Source organism: Cyrtonyx montezumae, unplaced genomic scaffold (assembly GCF_038088225.1).
Source record: "Cyrtonyx montezumae isolate F1298 unplaced genomic scaffold, pur_monq_1.0 scaffold_0, whole genome shotgun sequence".
Taxonomy (NCBI): domain Eukaryota; kingdom Metazoa; phylum Chordata; class Aves; order Galliformes; family Odontophoridae; genus Cyrtonyx; species Cyrtonyx montezumae.
This window is the reverse complement of record NW_027071824.1, coordinates 1,980,246-2,003,891: the sequence shown is the minus strand read 5'-3', so window position 1 is coordinate 2,003,891 and position 23,646 is coordinate 1,980,246. Positions and strand designations below refer to the sequence as shown.

The following is a 23,646-nucleotide window of genomic DNA, read 5'->3' as shown; positions in this document are numbered from 1 at the left end:
CTTGTTACAATAGAAGCTTTGCTATCAGATGCAGCAGTACAGATTTTAGAGGCACTGAATGTCCTAAATTGACCTAAAATTGTTTTACTCTGCATAAACATGTCATGATTGTTAAAGAACTTAGGCTCTTTCATGGACAGAAACTTGGAATTTCTCCCCTCAAACAGTACAAAGCTTTCTATTGTGAGCTCTGACGCGTCAGGAAATGTTGGATCTCAGACGTACCATTCTTCAAGACTGAATATAGTGTATTCTGTTGCTCTGAAGATTGTAGTTTTACAGATATGTTACCACTAAGAAAGAAGGCATGAATCACTGTCATGGGCTCATGTCTAAAGATACATCTTCAGGGAGGTCTAAAGGAGGAATATTGAAATCTGCTTCCTTACTGTGTTTGCCATAAGGAAGTTGAAAAACACCTTGACGAGAGGACAGGAAGACCTTTGCAAGGCAGGTCTAACAGTGAGCTGCAAGACAAGGCAGCAATTCCTTTAGTGAACCTCTGACATCTCCAAATAGCAAAAGACAAAATGCTGTTGCCCCATCACAAAGAAACATGGGTATGGACGTATTGAACACCAGTTACATCTTCCTGCAAAACTGACTGTGGAAAAGAAAAGAGAAAGAATTAGAAAATCAAATGCCGCTTTCAAAATGGCTATTTGACAAAGATGCACAAAAAATATAAAGGAGAGGTAAAAAGCCCTCAGAGCATTGTATGCCTCTGGGTGAAGCTGGGAAACAGCCACAGGCTCCTGGGCTAGCCTGCTGCAGGTATGCTTGACCCTTTTGCCTAAGATGTATTTCATTAGTATATCCCAAGGAGGATGGGCTGTTAAATAATTCAAGCTGGATAAGATTTGCTGCAATGGAAAGCTTGCATGCCTCTATGCCTCTCTAGTTGAAAAACCGTTAGCAAAAGGAGACCAACACAACGTCGTTGCAAACTGGATTGTAAACCTAAGAGGACAAAATACAGGTGGATTTGAAACTACATTTTAATTTGCCACGCTTCTAAATAATTTATTGTACATCTCACAATATATTGAAATTAAAACCCGAAGTATGACATACAGTAAATAATTCAGAGAGGCTCTTTCATCAAGTGTGAGCTAGGTTATTGATACGTCATTTTAGTTAGACAGCAATGTCAGCTCCTGCTGGGGTCTCTCAACTGATGGTTTTTGCTGGAATTGGTACTGGTGAATCCTTCACAGGCCTCAGCCTTGCAGCTGCCTGTGTGCATGCTTGGCAGAAGGCTGCAGGGCAAGTCGTGACCCAAACCATGCTGACATGTAGCACTGTGCCTCTGGCAGAGGGCAGGCACTTGTGTGGCACTACACCTCAACTCAACCCTGCAGCTTTGGGATGTGGCTGCTTGAAGAAGATGGGGCCGTGCTTGGAAGTATCCAGAGCTGTGCTTCAGGTGGCTGTGCAACCTGCCTCGAAGCTAGAGTGCTCCTCTGTGTTCCTAGGATAACTGCTCTAGGGAGAAGAAAGTCTTTTAAAAGCAAGAGAAAGGAGGCCTTAGTTTCTTGACAAAACCAAATATTGATGTTTTCTGCATGTTAAAACTTTCATGCTCAAACCATTGATAAGGAAAAATGTTTTCAAGCTTAAAACAAAATCTGAGGGTAGAACATATGTGGGAGTCAAGGGAGACTGTCCTTAAAGAATAGATTCTGAGTTTTCTTGTCATGTTTTATCAGGGACTAGTCCCAGAAATGCCAAAATCTTGTAACAACTGTAGTTAGGATAGTCTTGCTGCTTTGAGTCAGCATAGTTTCAGCTGAGCTCTGTAGGTTCTCCAGTCTGACTTCTTATTTCTGTCTAAGACTTAAAACAGGAGATCTGAAGAGTTGCTAACAAAAGTGGTACTAAAACAGAAAGTGTTTTGTATTATATTGATGCACAGTCAGACCTGAAAGAAGCTCTGTGATGCCATAGAAAAATCAAGATCTGTATCTATGATCTGATTGTAATTATTAGCAAACTGCACTCCAGAGCTTAAACCATCCATAGAGGCAGTAGAGAATATTTGTAGACCTTCAGGTGGGCACAGGAAATTGAGCATCTAATATGGTGACACCTGGGCAATAAAAAGGAGGAACGAATGCACTGAAATCTGAAACGGTCCATCTTCCTTCCCTCACTCAGAACTCTGTGATCACTCTCAGGTCTCTGAAGACAAATGTATGGTGAGAGACAGGTAATACAGGGGCTGATGACAATGCACCCAGAGAAGTGCCTACATGAGATCTGTGTGTGGCTGATGCTCTGGCACAAGCCAGATTCCTATAGCTGAAGTCCCACCCAAATCTCCTTAGAATCATAGACCAAGGTTGGAAAAGACCTCTAAGATCACCCAGTCCAACCGCCCACCTACCGCCAATATTGTCCACTAAACCATGTCCTTCAGTACAACATCTAAATGTTTCTTGAAAACCTCCAGAGATGGTGACTCCATCACCTCCCTGAGCACCTCGTTCCAGCACCTGACCACTCTCTTAGAGAATTATTTCCTAATGTCCAACTCGAACCTCCCCTGGTGCAACTTGAGGCCTTGATGTTTAGGGTCTCAGGGGGACTTCACATGGGTGCTAAGGTCCGTGAATATATATCCTGCCAGCATGCAGTGCTGTGCAGGTATGAGGGAGAGTCACAGATCTGGGTGTTAAGTGAAATCAGGTAGAGAATCTGGTCTGAAGAAGGCCATTGAACCCATGTGTTTATGGCAATGCCCTTCAGGTCACTGCAGGAGAATGTCAGCTCTTTGCTGAGTCTATGGTGGCAGGCTGTCCTTATCCAGTGGTGGGACTTGTTCTATGCAGTTCTCAGCTGATATGGAGCAACTAGAAAAGCTGGCTGTGGGAGACATAGCACAGCATGACAGGTGTGCAGGGCCTGGGATCCAGCTTGGAGTTAGGTTCCTACAACTTGGCATCAAGGGGCACTCAAGCACTTTCTGCTCTGTGGTGACTCTGAGGCCCCTCAGACATGCCTTCATCTGCACACAGATTTTTCTCTCTAGTTGACTCACTTGGCTGCTGCAGAGATCCAGCTGGCACTGCTCTGAAAATGTTTTTATCTTCTACATGCTCTGTCATTGCTCTGAAACCTGCTGCTGCAGGAGAAGACACTTTTCCCTCAGCTTCAGGAGAATTTCAATGAGATCATCAAACTTGTGCTTTATAGGCTTCTCCCTGCTTTGCAGACTGTAATGATGCTGCTGCTGCTGTTGGTGCAGATCACACGGACAGCACTTGCATGGAGACTGAAGCACCCAGTGAGAAACATCAGCTTGGGAAAACCACTCCTTTCCATGCATCCTTGGTCCTCCTCCCCCCTTCCTCTCTTGAGCATGTCACTCTCACTTTAAAAAAAAAAGAGGGGGGGAGGGAGGACGGGAAAGCTTTGAAGGCTTAAATCTCAGATGTGAGCTTACTTGAGCTTTTATTGCCTTTTTTCATCCCAAAAAGCTCATGTTCACTCAAAATGGCAATTACTTGAATCTAATTGGAACCATTTTCTGTAGCTCCAGACTCATTGCTTGATCTCAATAATAAATGAACTTAGAAAATATTTTTGTTACTAAAGGAATTGTAGTTGGGCAGGCCAGATCATCAATCATGATTTCTTTTTGTAGGCTTAATATGAACCTCATTTGATTTTGAACAAAACAGCTTTAGCTAAAATGTTAGCTACTGTACCTTCAGCTGTGGCAGGGAAGGGACTGTGGTTCTTCCAGATTTGGGAATCCTAGTTTACAAGTATGGGATTTGAAGTGAGATTTTAATTACTAAAAGAATTTACATGAAATTCAAATATAAATGCAAAGAATTTGTTTGTAATGTGGCAGTTCCAACCAAAATCAGGCTGCTGTTACCCTAAGTGCTGTGTGCACGCCCTGAGAAGAGATTTCTGCTCAGCCAAACCCACTCTGGGAACTCACTCACTGCAGGAGCATTGGTTTTGGCAAAGGAGCTGCAGTGAGGTGCTGGAGCCTAGGAGCAAAAGGAGGGAAGAGTCCTTCATTTCTTGGGTGGATTGGCCACTGGAAATGCAAAGCCTTTATCTAGGCAAGGTGTTATTGAGCTGCAGCAGGGATGGGAGAAGTGCTTCACCTTGGTTACACAGAAGCTCTGGGAACAGTGATTAAGCAGAGATCACCAATATCTCAGTTTAGTTTTCCAGTGCAGAGCTCCATAGGCTTTGGCAAACCTGTGCACAATTCACAGCACTGCTTTAAAGGTTCTCTTTCTTGAACAGTCTCCATACACAGTTGGTTCAAGCAGTCCTGGGACCCGTTTTTATTCCCTCATTTTGATTGAAGGGATAACATTAAAAACGCCTTCGTCAGCAGCGGGGCTAATGCAGGGATTGCCAACAGTAATCACACTGCTCTCGAGGAACACTGAAAAACCCACATTCCCTGAGCACAAGGATGTTCCTACTGATGCTCTATGGCTCTGCTTAGAAGCATTTGTTGCAGATGATCACCATGCTGAAGTTGAGGTGTCTCCTCTTCCCGCTGTACTCTGGGAAGACCACAGAGCAAATCAGAAGTCAAAGAGATTGAGTTAGACCTTTAAGGTGTCTGCTGCAATAGCTGACAACCGTTGTGTTGGGACCAACAACACAACAACAGCAGCACATCTGCTTCAGTTACTCAGGTACCTTGCACACGTAATTTACCTGCAGGATGCAGAATTCAGACAGCTTACTGCACCAGGATGATTTCCCACGGGCGGGGAAACCAAACACAGCAATGAAGTCTCACGCAGATGGCTTCTTGCAGCTTCACCAAGCGTTAAGCACAGTGTGGCTGAGGTGCACACAGCAGACCAGCATAGGGACCATGTGCTGCCTGGGCAAAATTTCACTAAGTTCTGTGCTGCCTGTAAGCTGCCCTAGGTCTTCTATACAGAAGTAGTTTCATCCATTAGTCTGCAGGTGTTGTTAAATGCAGGTGAGACATTGCAGGTAGGAGCCATCGTTGTGATTCAGGATAGAGATTTTTCAAAGTTCCTTATTATTAACATCTGATTCTAGAAGTTGCTTAGGAAAAAAATGGATACAGAACACTCTAGTTTTAATTTACAAGGAAACTATTTTCCCACCAGCTGCAGAAGTCTGTGTCACATTTAACTTCATAACTTGCAATTTCAGCTTTCCATTGGTATGGAGAGTATGACCATAATTTCTCAGTGATTTATTCATAAGATTTCTTCTTTGGTCACTGGGGTTCTTCCCAGGCTGTGTGAGCATCTGAACCAGCACTTACAGAATTAGTTCATTCTGTGTAAAATGAATGGAGGTAGCAGTGTTGTTCTCACAGTGATCCTGATTCTTCCCTGCTGTGCTTGCTGTCTGTCCTGGGGACAAAGAGGGGCAGGAGAAGTCTAGGGCAGGTTCTTCTTCCTCAAAGCCCAAGGCCTGTCAGGTCTGCACTCAGGGGCATGGGATGCGTGCAGGAGAGCAGGTCAGAAGCTCAGAGGTGCAAAACAAGTGGAGTTTTATCCTTGGTTACCAGCTGAGCCACAATGTTCTGGTTCCTGGGAGTTGATAGCCCATAGTACAAGGGAATTCAGTGTGCCCCACTGCTGTGGCAGCTGACCCAGTGGAGGAACAAACCGGTATGCCAATACTGAGACAGGTATCTTCACTGTCCCAACTGGGGTTGCAAAACTTGCTCTCCACAGCACAGGTAGTCTCACAGTGTCGGAGCTTTTCTCCCTTGCTGAATGAGGTGCTTTTATTCCTCCTAGGATTTATGGTTTTCAGTAAAAACTACAAACAAGGTGCGGCAAGAATTCGTCAGGAAACTGTTGCGTACTAGATTTGGTATTGGGATTTTCAAAAACGTCTGCATGAGCCGACTGCTTACGTCTCTCTGAAGTTTTAGGAATTTGTGCCTTTAACCTGATTATGCATCCTCAAAAATCTTAGTGTGACCTATATAGGTCTTTGGGCTTCTGTGTACCTCTTGACGAACAGCCTTTCACTGAAACTGCTTTTCGCTTTCTGTAAAAGGGCTGGGGGGTAGTTGATCTTCCTCTCCTTGGAGAGCAAAAGAAAGAAAAAAAAAATGAAAGAAAAAGTACTGTGATGTCCAGGCTGCAGGGATAGATGTAAAGCAATTGAATGTGTGCTGATTAAGTTTCTGCAGTTTGGGGTGCTCTTTCAGGATGGCTGCAGAGAGAGCGATGCAGCATCGGAGCAGAAAAGGGTCTGGGAACAATCAAAGGATGTTCTCCAAAGATCCTCCATCAGTAATTCCTGTAACACGCAACCCAAGAGAATACAAGTCACAGGGTGATGTCTGAATGAAGACCTGTTGCTGTCAGAGCTTCCCTGAAAACTGGGCAGAGCTGGAAACAAGGGAAGTGATTGAAAGCAACTTGCAAATAGCTTTACTTCCAGTGTGAAGCAGGTGCAGCAGCTGACCGCTTGTGCCGAGCACATGCCACGGGGCAGGCACAAAGCTTTACTATTGCTTTCTGTGGTTCTGTCTAGTTCTAAGAGGATATTTAAAAATTGGAATGATAATGACCTGAGAAAACATGACATTAGACCAGAAAATAAAATCGCCAGCATTCATTATCAAAAGCATACTGTCAAAGAAGTGTTAGAGAACAAGAATGCCCGATGATGCAATGTTTTTCATCCTGCAACTGAGCACAGAAAACCTTTTCATATGCCCTAAATCTGCAGCTACAATAAAGCCTTCATACAGACAATCTGCTTAAACAGAACGTCACGCTTGCCTTTATTTTATTTTAATTGCAAAACATTATCCAATTTCACTGCTCAAGTATGCACTTCTTAAGGCAATATGAGTAGCTTTATATTATCCTCCATTTTACTTGACGTCAGTATCTGCTCAGTGATGAAATAATAAGCTCCTGAAGTGGCCCATCTGTGACGCAGCCATTTCTCTTCTATGTGGCGGAATGCCCTCACCTCATTTTCTTCCTACCAGGACTTATATAATTTAAAAAAGCCCTCTTTGCTCTGAGTCTTCTGGCTGGAATAGTCAGCATCGTGGTCTCTTCAAATGTGTGAACCTGTTCCACCGAGACCAACAGAATTTTGCCACTAGGTGAGATGGAGCCCTGGGATACCGGATATTTCAGATTACTTATTGGCATTAACCCACTATTTAGCCCCAAACAATAGCAATGCCCAAGTCTGAGCCCTTTTCCTAATGGGGCTTGTGGTGATCTGTAAGTGGGGGTCAGCAGCATCATCCCCACTTCAAAGGAGGGAGAAGTGAGGCAGAAAGGGAGAGAAAGGGGTACTCAGTGCTGAGACAAGGACTGAGGGCTCCTGAGTCCTTGTCAGTTCATGCCTATCGCACCTCCCCAGTCTGACAGTCCACATACTGCATGTGATTAAATACATATCAATGATGACGGTGCCCAGGAATCTCTCAGTTGATGGCTCAGTTATTCTCCAGGCTGTCCAGAGGTGTTACAGCATTTTTCCACCTCGTCATGATAAGAGATACTGTTGAAATAATGGATTCTGAAACTTGGAGCATCTGTAGCATCAAGAGGAAAACGGGGCTCTTTCCCCACCAATCGTCCAAGTTACAAAATGTAGGGATTGATTTTACAGTGTTAAAGTTGCATGTCTGTGGGAGTTGTAACAGTGTTAGGAGCAACTGTTATTGTTCATTAGTACTGGAAACATCTTTGAAATGTAGGAAACACTGGCTCTGTGCTATAGTTGCTGATAAATTCCGATTTTCTTGCTACTATGATGGAAAGAAAGCCAAGATTTGATGAATGAAATTGAGGCTCACTGTAAAACAGAGCAGCAGCTTTGATGAGCTGCCAGATTCCAGCAAAGGTGAAAAAGAAAAAGGCATTTCTGAATAAAATGCCTTTCCCCCCTTCAGAAACAAATCATCATCTTATAAACTATCTTCGTGAGTGAGAACCCATCCTTCATGGTACAGGACACAGACTGCAGAGCAGAGACAACTGATGGATGTTAAAGACAAACTACCAAAAGACAAATGCACCTTCAGAAAGCAGCATGAAGTGGTATTTTCAGGAATGACCACACATCATATTCACACAGATGCCAACAGGAAGCCAAGTTTAGAAACAGAAATGCTTTCAGACAATCTCTATTCTTTATGAAGCCAAAACCTCAGCGTCACTAACACATCTTAACTCATTTTCTGAAGCCACCTCTCTCACATGCTGTATCGTGCAGATTTTTCATGCTTCTGTGTAGGTTTTTCTTAAGAGGTTTAGTCATTGAAATGTACAAAATACCTTAAAAACCATCGGTACCATTAATATATCATGCCAGAAGCTCAGTATATCTGGGGGAAATCGGCCTGAGAGGGGAATCTTAGAGGTGCTTGGTGTTGGTCTAACAGGTCTGCTGAAGTCAGGGGTAGAACTGTTGAACAGCAGTGTGCACAGTGCTCCTCTGACAGGAGCGGGAGCTGGAGTGTTCTGTTAGGGATGGCGAGTCCCAGCTCGAGGTTCCAGGAGCATTTCTCATCCAAGTCTTCCAGCTGAAGGCTTCTGCCCATTGCAACACTGGCAGTGGTCACAGTTAAACCAAGACAGAGGAAAGACACTACCTGGTGGCACTACAGAAATGCGATTTGATGTAGTATTAGTGAGAAGAAAGTGCTGTGGGGAAGAAGGCTTTTTTGTTGCCTCCCCGAGCTTGACAGAGATTCTCACAGAAACAGATCTCACTGGGTTGTAAAACCTATCCACCTGTGTGTACTTTTCCATTTTTTTTACTAAGGAAACCCAACAATGCATAGAAGTTGAGATCTATCAGCTGTAATTGGGTGACTGCAAAGGAGCACCTGGATCTGAAACCCTAGAAGCAGGTGCCCTTAGCTGAATGCTCACTGGCTCAGAAAAACAAAACAAAACAAAACAAAAAAAACCAAGGAAGAAAGAAAAGTAATAGTAAATGGGGAGTGGATGTGCAGGAAGGGAAAAAAGAAATTAATCAGCCCAGTCAACTATACGAAGTTCAGGAGTATGGGAATGAAGTTTCACAGAAGTTACTGCTCTGTATGGTCTGGTTTCCTAAAACCCAATGTTCACATCAGATCTCTTCAGCACGAGTGCTGGTTTCTCTGTCAGGAGTGGAGCTGATGTACCCACCCACTCTTTCTGTAGGGTAGCTCTGTAGGAGAGCGCTGCTGCGGGCGCCCACCACGGTGAGGTGAACCTTCTGCAGACGTGCTGCTTGCCTCCTCACAGTCACTGAACCCAGGAGGGATCGAAGCGCCAGAAACTGTGGTTTGCCTTCAGTTTTGTTAGCTCAGACTCACTGTGCACAGCTGTAGGGGTGGGAAGGGGCCAAGGGCATTACGCCTGGCTCAGAGGCTCCTTCTCCAGGCTCATCATCCCATGGAGGATCTCCCACAGACAGTGCTGTGCTGGGCAGTCAGCACAGGCTCTGCTCCAGGCACGAGCATGGAGGCGAGAAATGACTTTTTCCTGGCACGTCCCACTACCGATTGAACTGGGACGGCAATTAGAAAGTTGAAGTGCTCGTTTAACGCCAGTGACATGTCAACTACAGTGCCATTGTTATTTTAGTGCCGATTTACATAATTGGCGTAGCGTCACACTGCTTGCACCTTGTTCGTGCTGAAGACTTGCAGGAAGTCATAAAACCAAACATTATTTGCACCGACATGCAACGGATAAGTTTGAGAACTTTCGAGGGCCTTCACCACGCTGCGTGTCCCGTGCAGCAGCAAGCGAGGGTCAGGTGAGGGAGCGTGGGGAGCAGCCGGGCCAACGGGGCCCTGCCCGCTCCACGGCTCGGAGCGGGGAGACCCCAGTGGGCACCAGTCCCAGGGCCCACCGTGACGCGAGGGGAGGGCGGGAGAAGGAACCTGCCCCACCGCAGATGTTGCGTTGCGCCCTAAGATGGAGGGAGAAGGCCACTCCCAAAGGAGGAGCTGCGAACGGAGGTGTCTCGGTTGTTATTGCTTTAAATTCTCATCCGCGATATCTCCAGGTGGCAAAGGTTTGGCCGCGGCTTACTCCGCAAATGAAGTCCCCGAGAGGGGTTTGTGACCTCGCGGGCAGCAGCCTGCGCCGTGCCCCTACGCCCCGCGACGGCCCCGGCGATAGGTGCGGGACGGCTGCGCGCGAGGGGCCGCGTCCCACGCGGGGCGCACGAAAGCCGGGGTGGAGGCCGCCCCCTCTCCCACACTCCCACGAGCGCGGTGCCGCGGGGAGCGGGCAGGTGCGGAGCGGGACGGCGTGCGGGGAACGCCGCCGCCACTAGGGGGCAGCCACGGCTCAGGAACGCGCCGCGGCCGCGCGGGCCGGGCCGGGTCCGGGGCACGGGGCAGCACCCCGGACGCTCCCGCCGCGCCCCGACGGTCGCAGAGCGGAGAGCGCGGCTCCCGGCCGGCGGACAGAGGCCGGGCACCGCGGCGGCCGCGGCTCCGCGCTTCGTGAGCTCCGCCGGGGGCTCGGGGCCGGGTCGCCTCGCGTGACCCGGAGCTCAGCCCCCGCGCGGGGAGCGGCGGCGCGGCCCCGTACGGGCGGGCGCACGGTCGCGCGGCCGGGCCGGAGGCTGCTGCCGCGGCGCGGCCGGGCGAGGCGAGGAACGGGCGAGGGAGGAGAGAGAGAGAAGCGGCGAGGGAGGGAGAGAGGGAGGCGGCGTCTCCTTTAAAAGCCGTGCGGGGCCGCGGCCCGCTCCCACAGGGCGGCTGTGATTGGCGCGGGCCCGCGAGCCTCCGGGGTCGTGACATCGGCGCGCAACAAAAAGCCGCGGCGGCGTTCGGCCGCCCCCGTGCATGGTGCGGCGCGGGCGGGACGGGCGCGCGCTCGCAGCGCTGTCCCCGGCGCTCCGCCGCGGTGCTCCCCACCCTCCGGAGGGTTTGCTGGTGGTTTTTTTTCTATTATCATTATTTTTTTTTGTTGGTTTCTTTTTTTTTTTTTTTTAATTTTTTTTTTTAAGGGAGCGAAGCTCAGCTCAGCTCCGTCTCCATGTCGCTGCGGGACTCCCGGTAAATACCCGTCCGTCCGCCGCGGGTGATGCGAAGGACGCTCGCGAAAGGCGCCGTTCCGCTCCGTAGTGCGTAGCACCCGCTCACCGAAAGAAGAACGAAGAAGCACCGACTTTCCGACCGCTGCTTTCTGAGAAGGAGAATCCTTCCCCTGGCTGGGACCAGTTTTTTGCCTCCTGCCCCGCCGCTCAAGGCATGTTCCCGAGGCGCTCCGCACCGTGGGGAGCTCCCATTTTCCGCCCGGCAGCCGCAGAGGAGCAGCAGCAGCGCGGTTCGGAGTAACTCCAAGTGATGCGGGGACCACAGCTCGAGAGCAGCACGCGCTCCCGCAGACGCCAGCCCCGCCGCACTCAGGTACGGCCCCGCGGCCGCTGAACGCCGTCTCCGCAGGATGACTCCGTGCGCTCCGCAAGAGAGGGGGCACGGGACGCTGAGCGTGACAGAGAGCGTGTAGCGATCCTTATCCCGCGCGGAGTGTCGCGGGGGAGAAGAGCGTCCCGCGGCTCCTGCTCGGGACGGAGCGCGAGCGGCTTTTTTAAAGTATTTCTTTTTTTTTATTTTTATTTTTTCTCTCCCTCTTTCCGCGCCAGGAGAGGGGGGGGCCTTCCTTCTTCTCCCTTCGCCCGGGGTAAGCCGCGGCTGGGAAGCCCGGCGGGGAGGTCCCTCTCCTACCGCCCCGTCCCTCTCCGCCCACCTCCCCCTCCCTCCCTGCCCGGTCCCCTCGGCCGGAGGCCGCCGCGACGCACACCTGCGCCCGCCGAGGGCAGCGCTCCGGCCGCCCGCGCCCCTTCCCCTCGGCCCCCGCGGCCCGGCCCGCCCGGCTCCCTTTGATCCCCCGCCGCGGGCTTGTGGTTCCGCCGCGCACCTGAAGCGGCCCCGACGGGGCCCCCTCCGCGTCGCGCGCCGCTCGCCATGAGCCGGCAGCCACCTGCGGAGCGGCCCCGGCCGCCCCCCGCCCCGCGGCGCGCTCCCCCGGCGCGGTGCCCGCGCTGACCGCCTCCCATCGCCTCCTCCTCCTCCGTGCAGGTCGACCATGGTTGCCGCCACCCGCTCCCTCCTGGCGCTGCTGCTCTGCCGGGTGCTGCTGGGCGGCGCGGCCGGCCTCATGCCGGAGGTTGGACGGCGGCGTTTCAGCGAAGCGGGCCGCGCCGCCTCGGCCGCGCAGCGCCCCGAGGACCTCCTGGGCGAGTTCGAGCTGCGCCTGCTCCACATGTTCGGGCTGAAGCGGCGGCCCAGCCCCGGCAAGGACGTCGTCATCCCACCCTACATGCTGGACCTCTACCGCCTGCACGCGGGCCAGCAGCTGGGCTACCCGCTGGAGAGGGCCGCCAGCCGCGCCAACACCGTGCGCAGCTTCCACCACGAAGGTAAGGGCCGAGGGACGGGCGGAGGGAGCGGGAGGAGAGCGAGGGAGGGCCGGAGGAGGGGCGGCGGGGCGGGCTCCGCGATCCGGACGGGGTCGCGGCTGCATTTCCAGAGCACCCCCACCCGCCGTGGTCTCCGGGGCTGCCGGCTCTCGCCGCGCTCTGCCGGCCCCAAACGGAGCGTTCCCGCAACGAGCTTTCTTTGGGCGAGGCGGAACTCTGAGGGAAGCGTCCTCCGGGACCGCGGCGGAGGTTCCTAATCCCTTCTCTAAATCCCCGTGGGAGATGGGCGAAGCGGTCCGGCGCGGGCTTCCCCCGGACACCGTCGAGCGGAGGAGCGGCGGTGCCCCGGCCGCCCGTCCGAGGGCCGTCCCCAGCGGGCTGCCGCCTACGGGGCCCGCGGAGCCGTCGGTGCGCGCCGCTGCTGCGCTCTGTAGGATGAGTTTCCCTGGGATGTAACCTTCCCTGGCCGTAGTCTCTGGCGCTGGCACACGGCGGCTCTGCTTTAAAAGGAATGAAAACGCGGTCGCCCCGCGCACTTCAGGTGGAACTGTGCTGAGGAAAGAGACGCGCTTGGACCTAATGGTTCTGCTGGACGGAGGTGGCCCCAGTGCTGGCGTAGTGGGAAGTGAGATCAGTGGTGAAATGTAACTCTTGTTGTAGCCTGCGCTTCCATGCGCGGCAAAGTAAACTGCACCGGCGCACGGCTCGTTCCTTTTCATGCCTGTGCCTGGCAGGCGAGGCGCTGAGCAGGACAGGGGCTGGGGGTACGGAGTGTAACTTGTAGGCAGATGGAACAATGTTGGAAGCAGTGGTGTTGCAGCAGTCTTTGACGTAGGAGCTGTCCTCCGTTTTTCACCAACTTGAGAGACGAAAATCACCGTGACTCCATTTTTCCATTGAGTTCTCACTGTTGGTTCGTGACTTCATTAAAGCAGGAGGCTGAGCTGGAAGCGCTCACGCATCTGCATATTTACAAACACCGGGCCGGTCCTGAAACGCTGCAAAGCGGAGCCTGCCTGATGGGGAGCCAGCAAGGAATGGTACAGGGCTAAGAACTGCTCACGTCAGTGCCAACTTCCCTTCAGAAAGTGGATGGATCCCCAGGATGTTGAGTAGCAAAACGAAAAAGCAGGATTTCAGGGAGATTTCTGCGGGCAAACACAGTTTCTTCTGTGTCTGCAGTTGAAACGTACAGCGTAGCAGCAATAGAAACATAGTACTCCCCCTGAAGCTCCAGTCAGGTGTCTGTTGGCTGAGAGGGGAAGATGGCGTGGGGCTTAGGGGTTTGTTTGGTTGCTGAAAACGTGGTGTTTCCTTATCCCTTTAGCATCCATCCGTTCTAGCAGCTAGACCCATTCTCACAGTCCTTCGGACTGCCTACTGGGGTGTGCTTTGTAAGGTGCCTTTACAGGTGTTGAGGTCGCTGCCTCTAGTTAACATATGCAAATCCATACATTAAGGCTGAATAAGTTACTGAGACTGTGGAGTGCTATTTTTCAGAATGGAGCTTAAGGGATTGTTGGTGCTGGAGCCATATTCTTGAAAAATGCAGAAATGTGGCAGTTCCCCTAAATCCTCGGTGGTTTTAATGATGCTCATCAGACCTCTGCTAACTGGTGCTCAGTTTTCTCACTGATGTCCTTGAATTCCAACGTGGTGCTTCGTGTTTCTCCACACTCCTAATGACTACCTGGAATGCAGAGAGCACCGGTATTCGATCAAAATGAATAACAATGAATGAGGCGTTCTTAACGTCGGGCTATAGGTGCTTGTGTAAAGAAACAGAAGGCTGAGGGAGGCCGTGCCTTCTGCCTGGAAGTCTTTCAGGTCTTGTTTGTCACATGCCAGCAGCAGATATCTGACGGGTTTGGTTGCTTGTCTCTGTTCCTAACTTTTTTTTCTCTCTCCCTCTGCTCCCTGCCCCCTTCCCTGCCCCCCTTCCTGTTTAATCAAATTAGAAGTTTTGGAAGAACTGCCAGAAACAAGTGGGAAAACAGCACGACGTTTCTTCTTTAATTTAACTTCCATCCCTAATGAGGAGTCTATCACCTCAGCTGAACTCCAGATTTTTCGGGAGCAGGTGCACGAAGCCTTTGAGAGCAACAGCAGCTACCATCACCGTATTAATATTTATGAAATTATAAAACCAGCCACAGCCACCTCTAAGGACCCTGTCACAAGACTTTTGGACACCAGGTTGGTGCATCATAATGCGAGTAAATGGGAAAGTTTTGATGTAACGCCAGCTGTTTTGAGGTGGATTGCACACGGACAACCTAATCATGGGTTTGTGGTGGAGGTGGTTCACTTGGACAAAGAGAACAGTGCCTCCAAGAGGCACGTTAGGATTAGCAGGTCTTTACATCAGGATGAAGATAGCTGGTCTCAGCTCAGGCCGTTGTTAGTGACGTTTGGGCATGATGGCAAGGGACACCCGCTGCATAGGAGAGAAAAGCGTCAAGTGAAACACAAGCAGCGGAAACGCCACAAATACAGTTGCAAAAGGCATCCGTTATATGTGGACTTCAATGACGTGGGGTGGAATGACTGGATTGTTGCCCCGCCGGGGTATAGTGCCTTCTACTGCCACGGGGAATGTCCTTTCCCGCTGGCGGATCACCTAAACTCAACAAACCATGCCATTGTTCAGACTTTGGTCAATTCAGTGAATTCCAAAATCCCCAAGGCTTGCTGTGTGCCGACAGAACTGAGTGCTATTTCAATGCTCTACCTTGATGAAAACGAGAAGGTCGTACTAAAGAACTATCAAGATATGGTTGTGGAGGGCTGTGGGTGCCGCTGACGCAGCAAATCTATCGGACAGATGCAAAAAGAGAAAAAAAAAAAAGCTGACACTTTAATATTTCCCAATGAAGACTTTATTTATGTAATGAAATGGAAAGAAAAAAAAAACACAACTATTTTGAAAATATATTTATGTCTACGAAAAGGTTGGGAAAACAAATATTTTAATCAGAGAAATATTCCTTTAAAGATTTTAAATGTATTTTAGTTGTACATTTTATATGGGTTTAACCCCAGCACATGAAGTATAATGGTCAGATTCTTATTTTGTATTTATTTACTATTATAACCACTTTTTAGAAGAATAGCTAATTTGTATTTATATGTAATCAAAAAGAAAAAAAAATATAGGGTTTGTACATAATTTTCCAAAATTGTAGCTGTTTCAATCGTGTGTATTTAAGTTGAAAAGAAGACACGGAAGGTTACTAAGGCAAAGTGCATAGCACATTTGCTTTCTGCAGTGCTACTGTTAAGGTCACAAGTTCAAGTCCAGAAAAAAGTGGATAATCCACTCTGCTGACTTTCAAGATTATTATATTGTACAATTCTCAGGAATGCTGCAGGGTGGGCTGTCCAATCCATGAGAACTGGCATCCTCCTTAGGTGGAACATTTGGATAAGAACCAGACGTTGCTGATCTAGTATAAATACTACTATTCCTGACTAATTTGCAGAGTGAATATAAGGGCCAACAGAAATCCTAGGGGAGGTGGGGGTGGGGGAAGACCAAATCCTTTCTAGACCTACAGAAAAGCGAATGTTTGATGTTTCCTTTAAAAGTCCTTCCTTTAAAAGTCCTGGCCAAATATATAATAATAAAAACTCAAATGTCATTTTTTTGTGATTATGTATGCTAAAGAGGAATAATTATCTCATTTGGTCTGGCCCTTGTTTTTAACAGTTGGATGGGTGTTGCATACTTTCTCACCTCGGATGAGAGCTCACTTCTGTGGAGTGTAACAGTGAAGTTTTTTGTGCTTCGTACAGCAAGGTGTTACTGTGTGCTGCCTCCCATCTGACCTCAGCTGATGGTTTTACGGATTAGCTTCTCTTTCTTCACAGGGTTTTGTGATTGAAAGCTTTTTCTTTTCTTTCCCAAGATGTTTGGACCTCCTTCAGATAATAAATCACAGAGCTCTATTTCCTTCTGAAAAATCCAGTCTGTAAAACACAGTTTGCTTGTCTAGCCATCACAAGACTAACCTGTGCTTACATCATTTAACTTTCTAAATGTATTCTGTAAGGGGCAAAAGCCTGACTTGCAGTCAGTAATCTCAGCATTACAGCTAATGCTTTTCGTGCTGTTGTGTGTTGTAAGTCTGGTGTGGCAGTCAGCTTATGGGTTGTGGAACATGAGGTGAGCGTGCAGAGGCTGGGTTGATTGTTACATGAAAGATAAACTAAAATAGTACGGCAGGAAAGTAGCTTCAGTTGGCTTCTTGGTGCTCCAGTGCAAAGCTAAGGGCAGGAGGAAGTTGTGTTAGACCACTTGTGGTCTTAGAAACTCTCTATTTGGTGAACATGGAGTGACTCTGTGCTGATGCTTTGGAGGTGTCAGAGTGCCCTTGCACTCCTTTGTGCTCTGTTGAATGGAACAATTTGGTGAAGAGAGGCAGCACATCCTAAAGCCATGGGTATGGTTATCCCATAAGAGACCTCTCCAGGTCAGCTCACAAAATCTCAATCTGGCTTACTGCTAGTATAGCGCATTACTAACAATGATCTTATTTTGCATGGCCCTCTCCAAACTCCTGCTTGTAGCCAGAATCTTCTGGGTTACAGCTGCTCAGGATAACTGACCTAATTATATCTTACAGGTAATCTTACGTAGAAGTTCACTTCCTCTGTGCTTGTTGTATAAAGCAATGTGGGGAGAGGATGGGAGAAAAAAACTAATGTAATTTCTTGTTGGCTGTTTCCATTTTTATCTTGTGAGCTTACAAATGTGTCAGGCAGGCTGTAAGCCTCTGTGGTGAGATTAAAACCTTGGTATGTTCATTGTACCATCAGTATTCTTAATAACCAGAAGAGAACAATCTACTGCTCTGCAGTTTGGCTTTGTTCTTTTTGTTACTGGTCGTGCTGCTATGATGCAGTAGCATAGAGGTTTGCTGGGTGGACAACCCCTCATTTCTCTTTTCAAGAGACCAGTGCTCTTATGTTGGCTTTTTTATCGTTCTTGAGGCTGGGAGTCTTTGCAGAACTGTGGTTTGGCTTTTCCTTGTTTGGAAGGGCTTGCCTGTTTTACTGAGAGGTGACAGTGGTTGTTTTGGAAAGGTTATCAGTCAGCATATGCCACAGTGCTGCAAGAACTCAGCAATCATTTGGGATGGATGGCGGTGCCAGTTAGGTCACAGTAGCACTAGCGTGCTCTGTAACTTAGGTTTGCAAAAGCTGGACATAAAGTGCTGAAAAATGGATTGCACCATTTCTATGGGCAGAAAAGATGATCCCAAACCTGCTGCAATCAGTGAAGACCCTACGGCACATCTAACCAGATCCTAAGCTCCAGTGTTGCCAGGCTTAAGTTTCACAGCTCCTAGCCCATGGCATGCACCTGGATTTACGGAGGCTTCTTCCTACAGAATTGGTGTCAAAGTGTGTGCCTTTTTGAATTCTTGACCTTAAACTCTCTGGATTGGATATGTTAGAGTGCTGTGCTGAGTAATTTGTTTAGGATTTTTATAAAGAAAGAAACAAAACAGAGACTGTCCTTTGTGAGTTGTAGAAAAATTTCTTACAGATAAGAAGCATTGGTGATTAGGCAGCCCTTCTGAAATATGTGGGTTTTCTGATGTCTTCTCAGTTTCAGTAGTGACTGCTAAGTAATCCTAAATACTGACCACTGTATTTTAGCACTTATTTTAGTTCATTAGTACTAATTAGTGTTATAGTGTTCTACAAGAAGAAATTAGCTTCACCCCCACCCCCTCTGCTTAAGAAAGCAGAAGATCTAGAAGGCAAATCTGCCTTTGTCACCCTGTAGCCTATTTCTCTTCAACGTAATGCTTCTAGGCACTTGTGTGTAACCTATATAGGCAGAGATTGTGATAGATTATGTCACCCTTTGTGCGTTTCAGATAAGCATCTCTCTAAACACAAATGTGGTCAGCATCTCTCCTTGTCCTTTTGAGACTCAGTAACAGCTCTGTCGAGTGACTTGATAGTTTTTGCACAAAATACACTTGGACTTCTGTGGTCAGCAACATGTAAAAATGGTGTGGGAAGACCTTCAGTTGAGGTAAGCTCTCTGAGAGCATTGGTCATTTTCACCCAGCAGGTTTTGTTCTACTGTGCTAATGTGGGCTCTTCATAGTCGCGCATTGAGACCTTTCTTTTGCTATGACTGTGAGGATTGGGTGTCTGGAGGCTGTCACCTGCTGTCTCCCTTGCTGGGCAGTGAGGGATCTTCCATTGATGCAGTCAGTACTGATAAGGCATAGAGAGGAACACTGCTTGCTGTACTGTCAGCTTTGAAGAAGGAGTTGATCTGGATGGTGTTTAAAGTAGACTCCCTTTGGTACACTATTCAAAGAGAATAATTATTGAACTATTTTATCATATAGCTATTCCTAAATTGTTGGTTATTTTTTTAATTGATTTCAGGAGGCAGCTAATTGCGGTGTGGCAGCTTGATGTTAATGTTTTATGAAGATCAGGAAACACAAGTTTATGAAAAGCTTTTGTACTGTAACTGCAGAGTTTCAAGAACTGTTTTATACTTCCTGACAGTGCAGGTCTGGCTTAATGGTTTGTTTTTATTGCTTAAGAGTGTAAACTTTTCTTTAGCCAATGTGTGGAAATTATATCCTCATCCCGCGTTACACATTTCTCATTACTCATTCCCTGCTTTCATTTCTGCCATCTGTAATCAGAGCTTTACTGTTTCAACTGCATGCAAAATGCTTCTACCCTGCACACAGTAAGTTACTTTCCTTGACTCGCACCCACCCCTCCAAAAGAAGAAAAACAAAAAGGGGGGGGGAGGGGAAACAAATCTAGGGGAAAGGCCTGCTTGGTCTATATTGTTTTGCTCTGTTTTGGGTGGAGTCTGTCTTAGATTCTGGTTGCTAGATGGTTTCTGTAGTAACCAGCAGAGAAAAAAATCCAAGACTGAAAAGGCACTTTTAAAGGTGCCATATCTTGCCTAGAGTATTATTTATCTCGTTATGGGCATGGAATATTTATCTTCTCCTTTATATTAAGGGTTCCTTTCCTTCCTTGGTAGGATGCACTGCTGCCGGGGAGAACTTGATTTGTTGTGTTCTTACCATATGACAATGTGAGGACTGTAAGACCTATTCCCAGTTGGCTTTTAAGCTGCACAAAATAAGGATGAGAAGCCAAAGGCCTTAAAAAGAATTTTAAATGTTATAAATAATTGTTACTAGCACAAACCACTTTATTCCTTAGTTACATAGAAGGGAAAAAAAAGCAGCTAGGCTCAGACAGTTAGAGTTTATGCGATTGCTGTGAGGAGGGTGTTGGGTAGGAGTGGTGTTCTTTTGTTTTGTCAAGCTACTGTGTAGAAATAAAACACAACTCCTTCAGGATGTTTTTTTTCTCTGCTGTACTTCAAAGGTGTTTTTGTTGTTGGTTAATTCTTCCAGGAGATTTTACAGGAGTATTAGAAAGTAACCATTTGTGTCCACTACGTTGGTCTTGCTTGGGCACAAAAAAGATGCAAAAAATTGTGAGATCTTTCCTGTCTCACCAGTGCTAACCCTTCATTAGCTATACCACTGACAGCTTCATTTGCAGCAAGCAGTCATGGTTTTCTCAGGTGGAATTTCTCTTTTTGGGATCTAGGCTCTTGTCTGCCCACTGGGGTCTAGCAACATCTGGGCCACAAGCTTTGTGTCAGGGCTACTCAGCAAAGCAGGTACGCTGGTTTTTGTCCTGTCTCCATGTTCTTTGCAGTGGCAAATTTGTCCCTGCCTTCTGCAAGAATCCTAGTTCAGGAAGTCTTCAGCTTCACACCTGGTCTATGCAGCAGGAGACACCTTGGAGTGCAGGGGACCACGTTTGTGTGACATGCCAGAGGTCTGAGGGCCAAAGGCCATTTGCATCTGTATTTACATAGTGCTCTGAAACCTGCCCGGGCTTGCATTTCCCTCAGTAGATGAATGGAGGCTGAGAGCTGTTGGACTTCTCCAGAGACATGGGGCTTGCAGTGTGTCAGTTGGGTTCTCAGCTCATCACATGGGGTAGTGACAAGCAAGCTGTAGTTCTGCTTTTCATAGTTCATGTTCTGCAGAATGTGCTTGGCTGCTAGTACAGAAACCTGACCAGGTTAGGGCAGCAGTTGGTTTAACTCCAGGAAAGAGCAGATTTCTGGCTCTAGTTTGCAAAGAGGCAGAGATTTTTTCTGGTAAGTAGTGGCAAGCAAAGGAAGTGGGGAAGGACCAACAGATTTTTTTTTTTTTTTTTGAAGCTGAAAGTGTTACGTTTCTTAAGTGACTTCAGGTAGAGAGATCTGAGCAGTGAATTGATAACGTTCTGAAAGTTCAGGTTCCCACAACAACTAGACTGTGGCAGACTTACAGTTTAATGAGGCTGATAATCCCATTAGAGATTGAATTAAGAAGGTCTTTTTGGGAGATCAGCAAGGAAATGATGAATACTGTACTGTAGCTTGTATTGCAGTGCCAAGTGATGGAGAGCTGACATGTACTTCTTGCACTGCAAGGCACTGTTTCGTTCAGCATGTCTCATTAAAACAAAGCATTCAACTCCAGCTCTACAAAGAGGCAAATGTATTATTACTATTACTAGCATCACCCTGGAAATAACACGCAGATTTAAAGATGGAAATATCAGCTAGATCTGTACGTCAGCAAAACTCAGCTGAGTTCATTCTCAGACTGTCTGGCCCTTCTTATTACAGCAGAGCCTCAGGAGGCAGGGGGAGCACGTATGAAAGAAGGTAACTTTTGTCATAACTCCAGTAGCTTGGAACTTCCACAGAAACAATTTTTCTAGCATCCTGCACACCTCAGTGATGGGAAAGTGTTGTATGGAATAATGACTCTGTAACCACAGACTTCAAAAGTATAGAATGTCTGCGGCATGATGGAAATAGCTGTTTCCACATCAATAATATACGCACAGCAAAATAATTGCAAAGCTGGTGGTGATGGGGGGGGGGGGGGGAAGGGGAGAGGATATCTGACTGCGACTACGCCAAACATGTGGACTGTGCAGTCATGAAACAATGATTCATTTCCCTCGTAGTCTTGACTTTTGCATTTTTCTCATGACATATTGATAACTTCGTATGGGGCTCAATGGAGTTATAGACTTCTTTGGAAGTAGGCAGAGAGACAGGGTGCATATTATTTCTTATAAGTACCACTTGCTATTGTTTTAGGTTATTCTATTTTAAGGGCAGTTTTTGGCAGAATTTTTTCTGCTTGCATTTTTTCTTTTTCGTTGAATGAGAAGATCTTGCATTTGAAGCAGGCTCACGCTCCTAGCAGTATATCTTTTTTGGTCATTTTCATGGGAAATCTTGATCCTCTAACTGACATGGAAGTGGTTCTGATGTCACGAACTGCTGCTGTTGGGCTGGGTCCTAACACACACGAAGGCCCTTTTTCCAGCCCTGGCACTGTAAATTAGAGGTACACCTAGTATCTTTAAGTGAAAGATGAGCAGCTTTATTTCTGCAAAACATTACTGGCATTATTGATACTCTTTTATACTTATTGTTAAAGGCCTAGGTACTGGAATGGCAGGCACATGATTTTTTTTTTAGGTACCTCTTTCACTGTACGTGCTACTTGCATCTTACAGGCTTACTTTAAAACTTCCCGTGCTTTAATTTCATATACGCCATGAAACTTGAGATCCTTCAGAATAAAACTTCCTTGTTCTCTGGGAAAAAGCTTCAGAATGTCACCTTGAGACTTAAAAATCAGAAGGAAATGGAATTGATGCTCCCTCTCTCTTAACTGCTGGTATTCTTAAAATCCATCAACATTTTTTGTTACTTAAGATTAGTAACAACCTGTGTTCTAGGTGGTGATTCGTTCTTCTGCTTCAAACTGATTTGTTTTTTCTCTTCTGGTGACTTTTTTTTTTAAGGGAAGTACTTTTTGACAGGTTCTGTGAAGAATTGAATGAGAAGATTTTCATATTTGAAAGAAAATATAACCTAAATGTACCCTAGAGGGCAGAATCATTTAGAAAGAGAACCTACACACCTGCTGAGCTATTGATCTGTGCCTACTGCAGAGCTCTTTGGTGAAAAGGACCAACACCTGGGAAAGAGAAGTTGGGAGCATGGGTGGAGCCTTCTGGTTTTTGTCAGCAGCAAAGTCTGAGAATGTGGTCTGACAAAACAACAACAACAAAATCCTTGCTTGAAACAAACACAAACCCAGTGGACTATATAACCCTGTAGGCCATTCTGCTGGCAGGGAGCTCTCGCAATTCTTGCCCACTGGAGATTCTTAGCCTGTTTTCACAGGTTAGATTTATTTTTCAAATAGAAGCAGTCCAGCTTACATTTTCTAACAGTGAAATTAAACCAGGTGCAGTCCTTTCCAAGGGCCTCTTCAGACCTGAACCACGCAGTGGATTAGTGCCAACATTTCCATCTAACTGATGAGAAAAGTTTCTTGTTAGGGCTTCTGTGAACCTGAGTGTCTGGGAAGGATCTGGAATGTCTTTTCAGCTCCTGTTGTGTACGAGTACATCCTTTGGGGTTTTAGGCTCCAGTCATCATCCCCCCCCCCCTTTTATTTTTTTTTAACCCCATTCATCTAAAGGGGAGGGAGAAGAAAAGGGTCAGATGCTGGGACACTTTGAAGAATGTGTTTTTTTCCAAGCTTTGGTCTTTCTCTCTTCCTGAAACTCTCATTATATGATCCTGGTTTTCTGAGCCAATTGTTAGCCCAAGGCCAAATCCTTAACCTTGGGCTAGATAACAAAAGCACAGCTGAGGTGATCTTGACTACTTTAAAAAGGCTGTCTACTCTTTGATGCACTCAGAATGAGACGCATAATTCATTTTAGTTCCAAAGGTTGTTCTTAGCATAGGAAATTAGCAACCTCCATGATAAAGAGTCAGCATTTTAAGTTTGTGTGTGTTTTATGTTGGTCTCTGTATTGCATTGTGTTCTACGTTCTGCAGGGTGCTGGTGTGTCTAAGGAGAACTCAGGACTGAATCCTACTTGGGAAGCCTTTCCTTACATGATTGCATTGGCTCATACTAAGGCCCAAACACTTTGTACCAATGATAGAAATTAGTATTTGGTATGTGTGGCTTTCTGGTTTTCAGTTCTGAGTGAGAGGAATGCATAAGCAGAATGTACGCCCAGGAGAAATTAAGCTGAGATCAAGTTTACTCGTGGATATCAAGACTAGCTTACTTAGTATAGCCTCCTCAGTCACTCCTCTGCAGTGACGTGGGGAAGGGCTGGTAAGTGTCATATGGTGTTAACATC

General features: G+C 47.3%; 1 protein-coding gene across 2 annotated transcripts; it reads left to right on the top strand.

Moving 5' to 3' along the window:
- The first annotated feature begins 11,110 nt into the window (after window positions 1-11,110).
- Window positions 11,111-16,772, top strand: BMP2 (bone morphogenetic protein 2). Of its 2 annotated transcripts, XM_065744175.1 has the most exons (3): window positions 11,111-11,374; window positions 12,047-12,387; window positions 14,346-16,772. In XM_065744175.1, the coding sequence occupies exons 2-3, from the start codon at window positions 12,054-12,056 to the stop codon at window positions 15,188-15,190; spliced, it is 1,179 nt and encodes a 392-aa protein (XP_065600247.1). In that variant the 5' UTR covers window positions 11,111-11,374; window positions 12,047-12,053; the 3' UTR covers window positions 15,191-16,772. The 2 variants fall into 2 exon arrangements, with proteins under 2 accessions (XP_065600247.1, XP_065601068.1); XM_065744996.1 differs by lacking the exon at window positions 11,111-11,374 and having other exon boundaries at window positions 11,749-12,387.
- The last annotated feature ends 6,874 nt before the right edge of the window (window positions 16,773-23,646 follow it).

Bases quoted from the DNA above. Each gene is read 5' to 3' on its own strand.
- BMP2 (XM_065744175.1), top strand. From the start codon at position 12,054: ATGGTTGCCGCCACCCGCTCCCTCCTGGCGCTGCTGCTCTGCCGGGTG. The intron at 12,388-14,345 runs GTAAGGGCCGAG...TAATCAAATTAG, and splicing joins GCGCAGCTTCCACCACGAAG to AAGTTTTGGAAGAACTGCCA.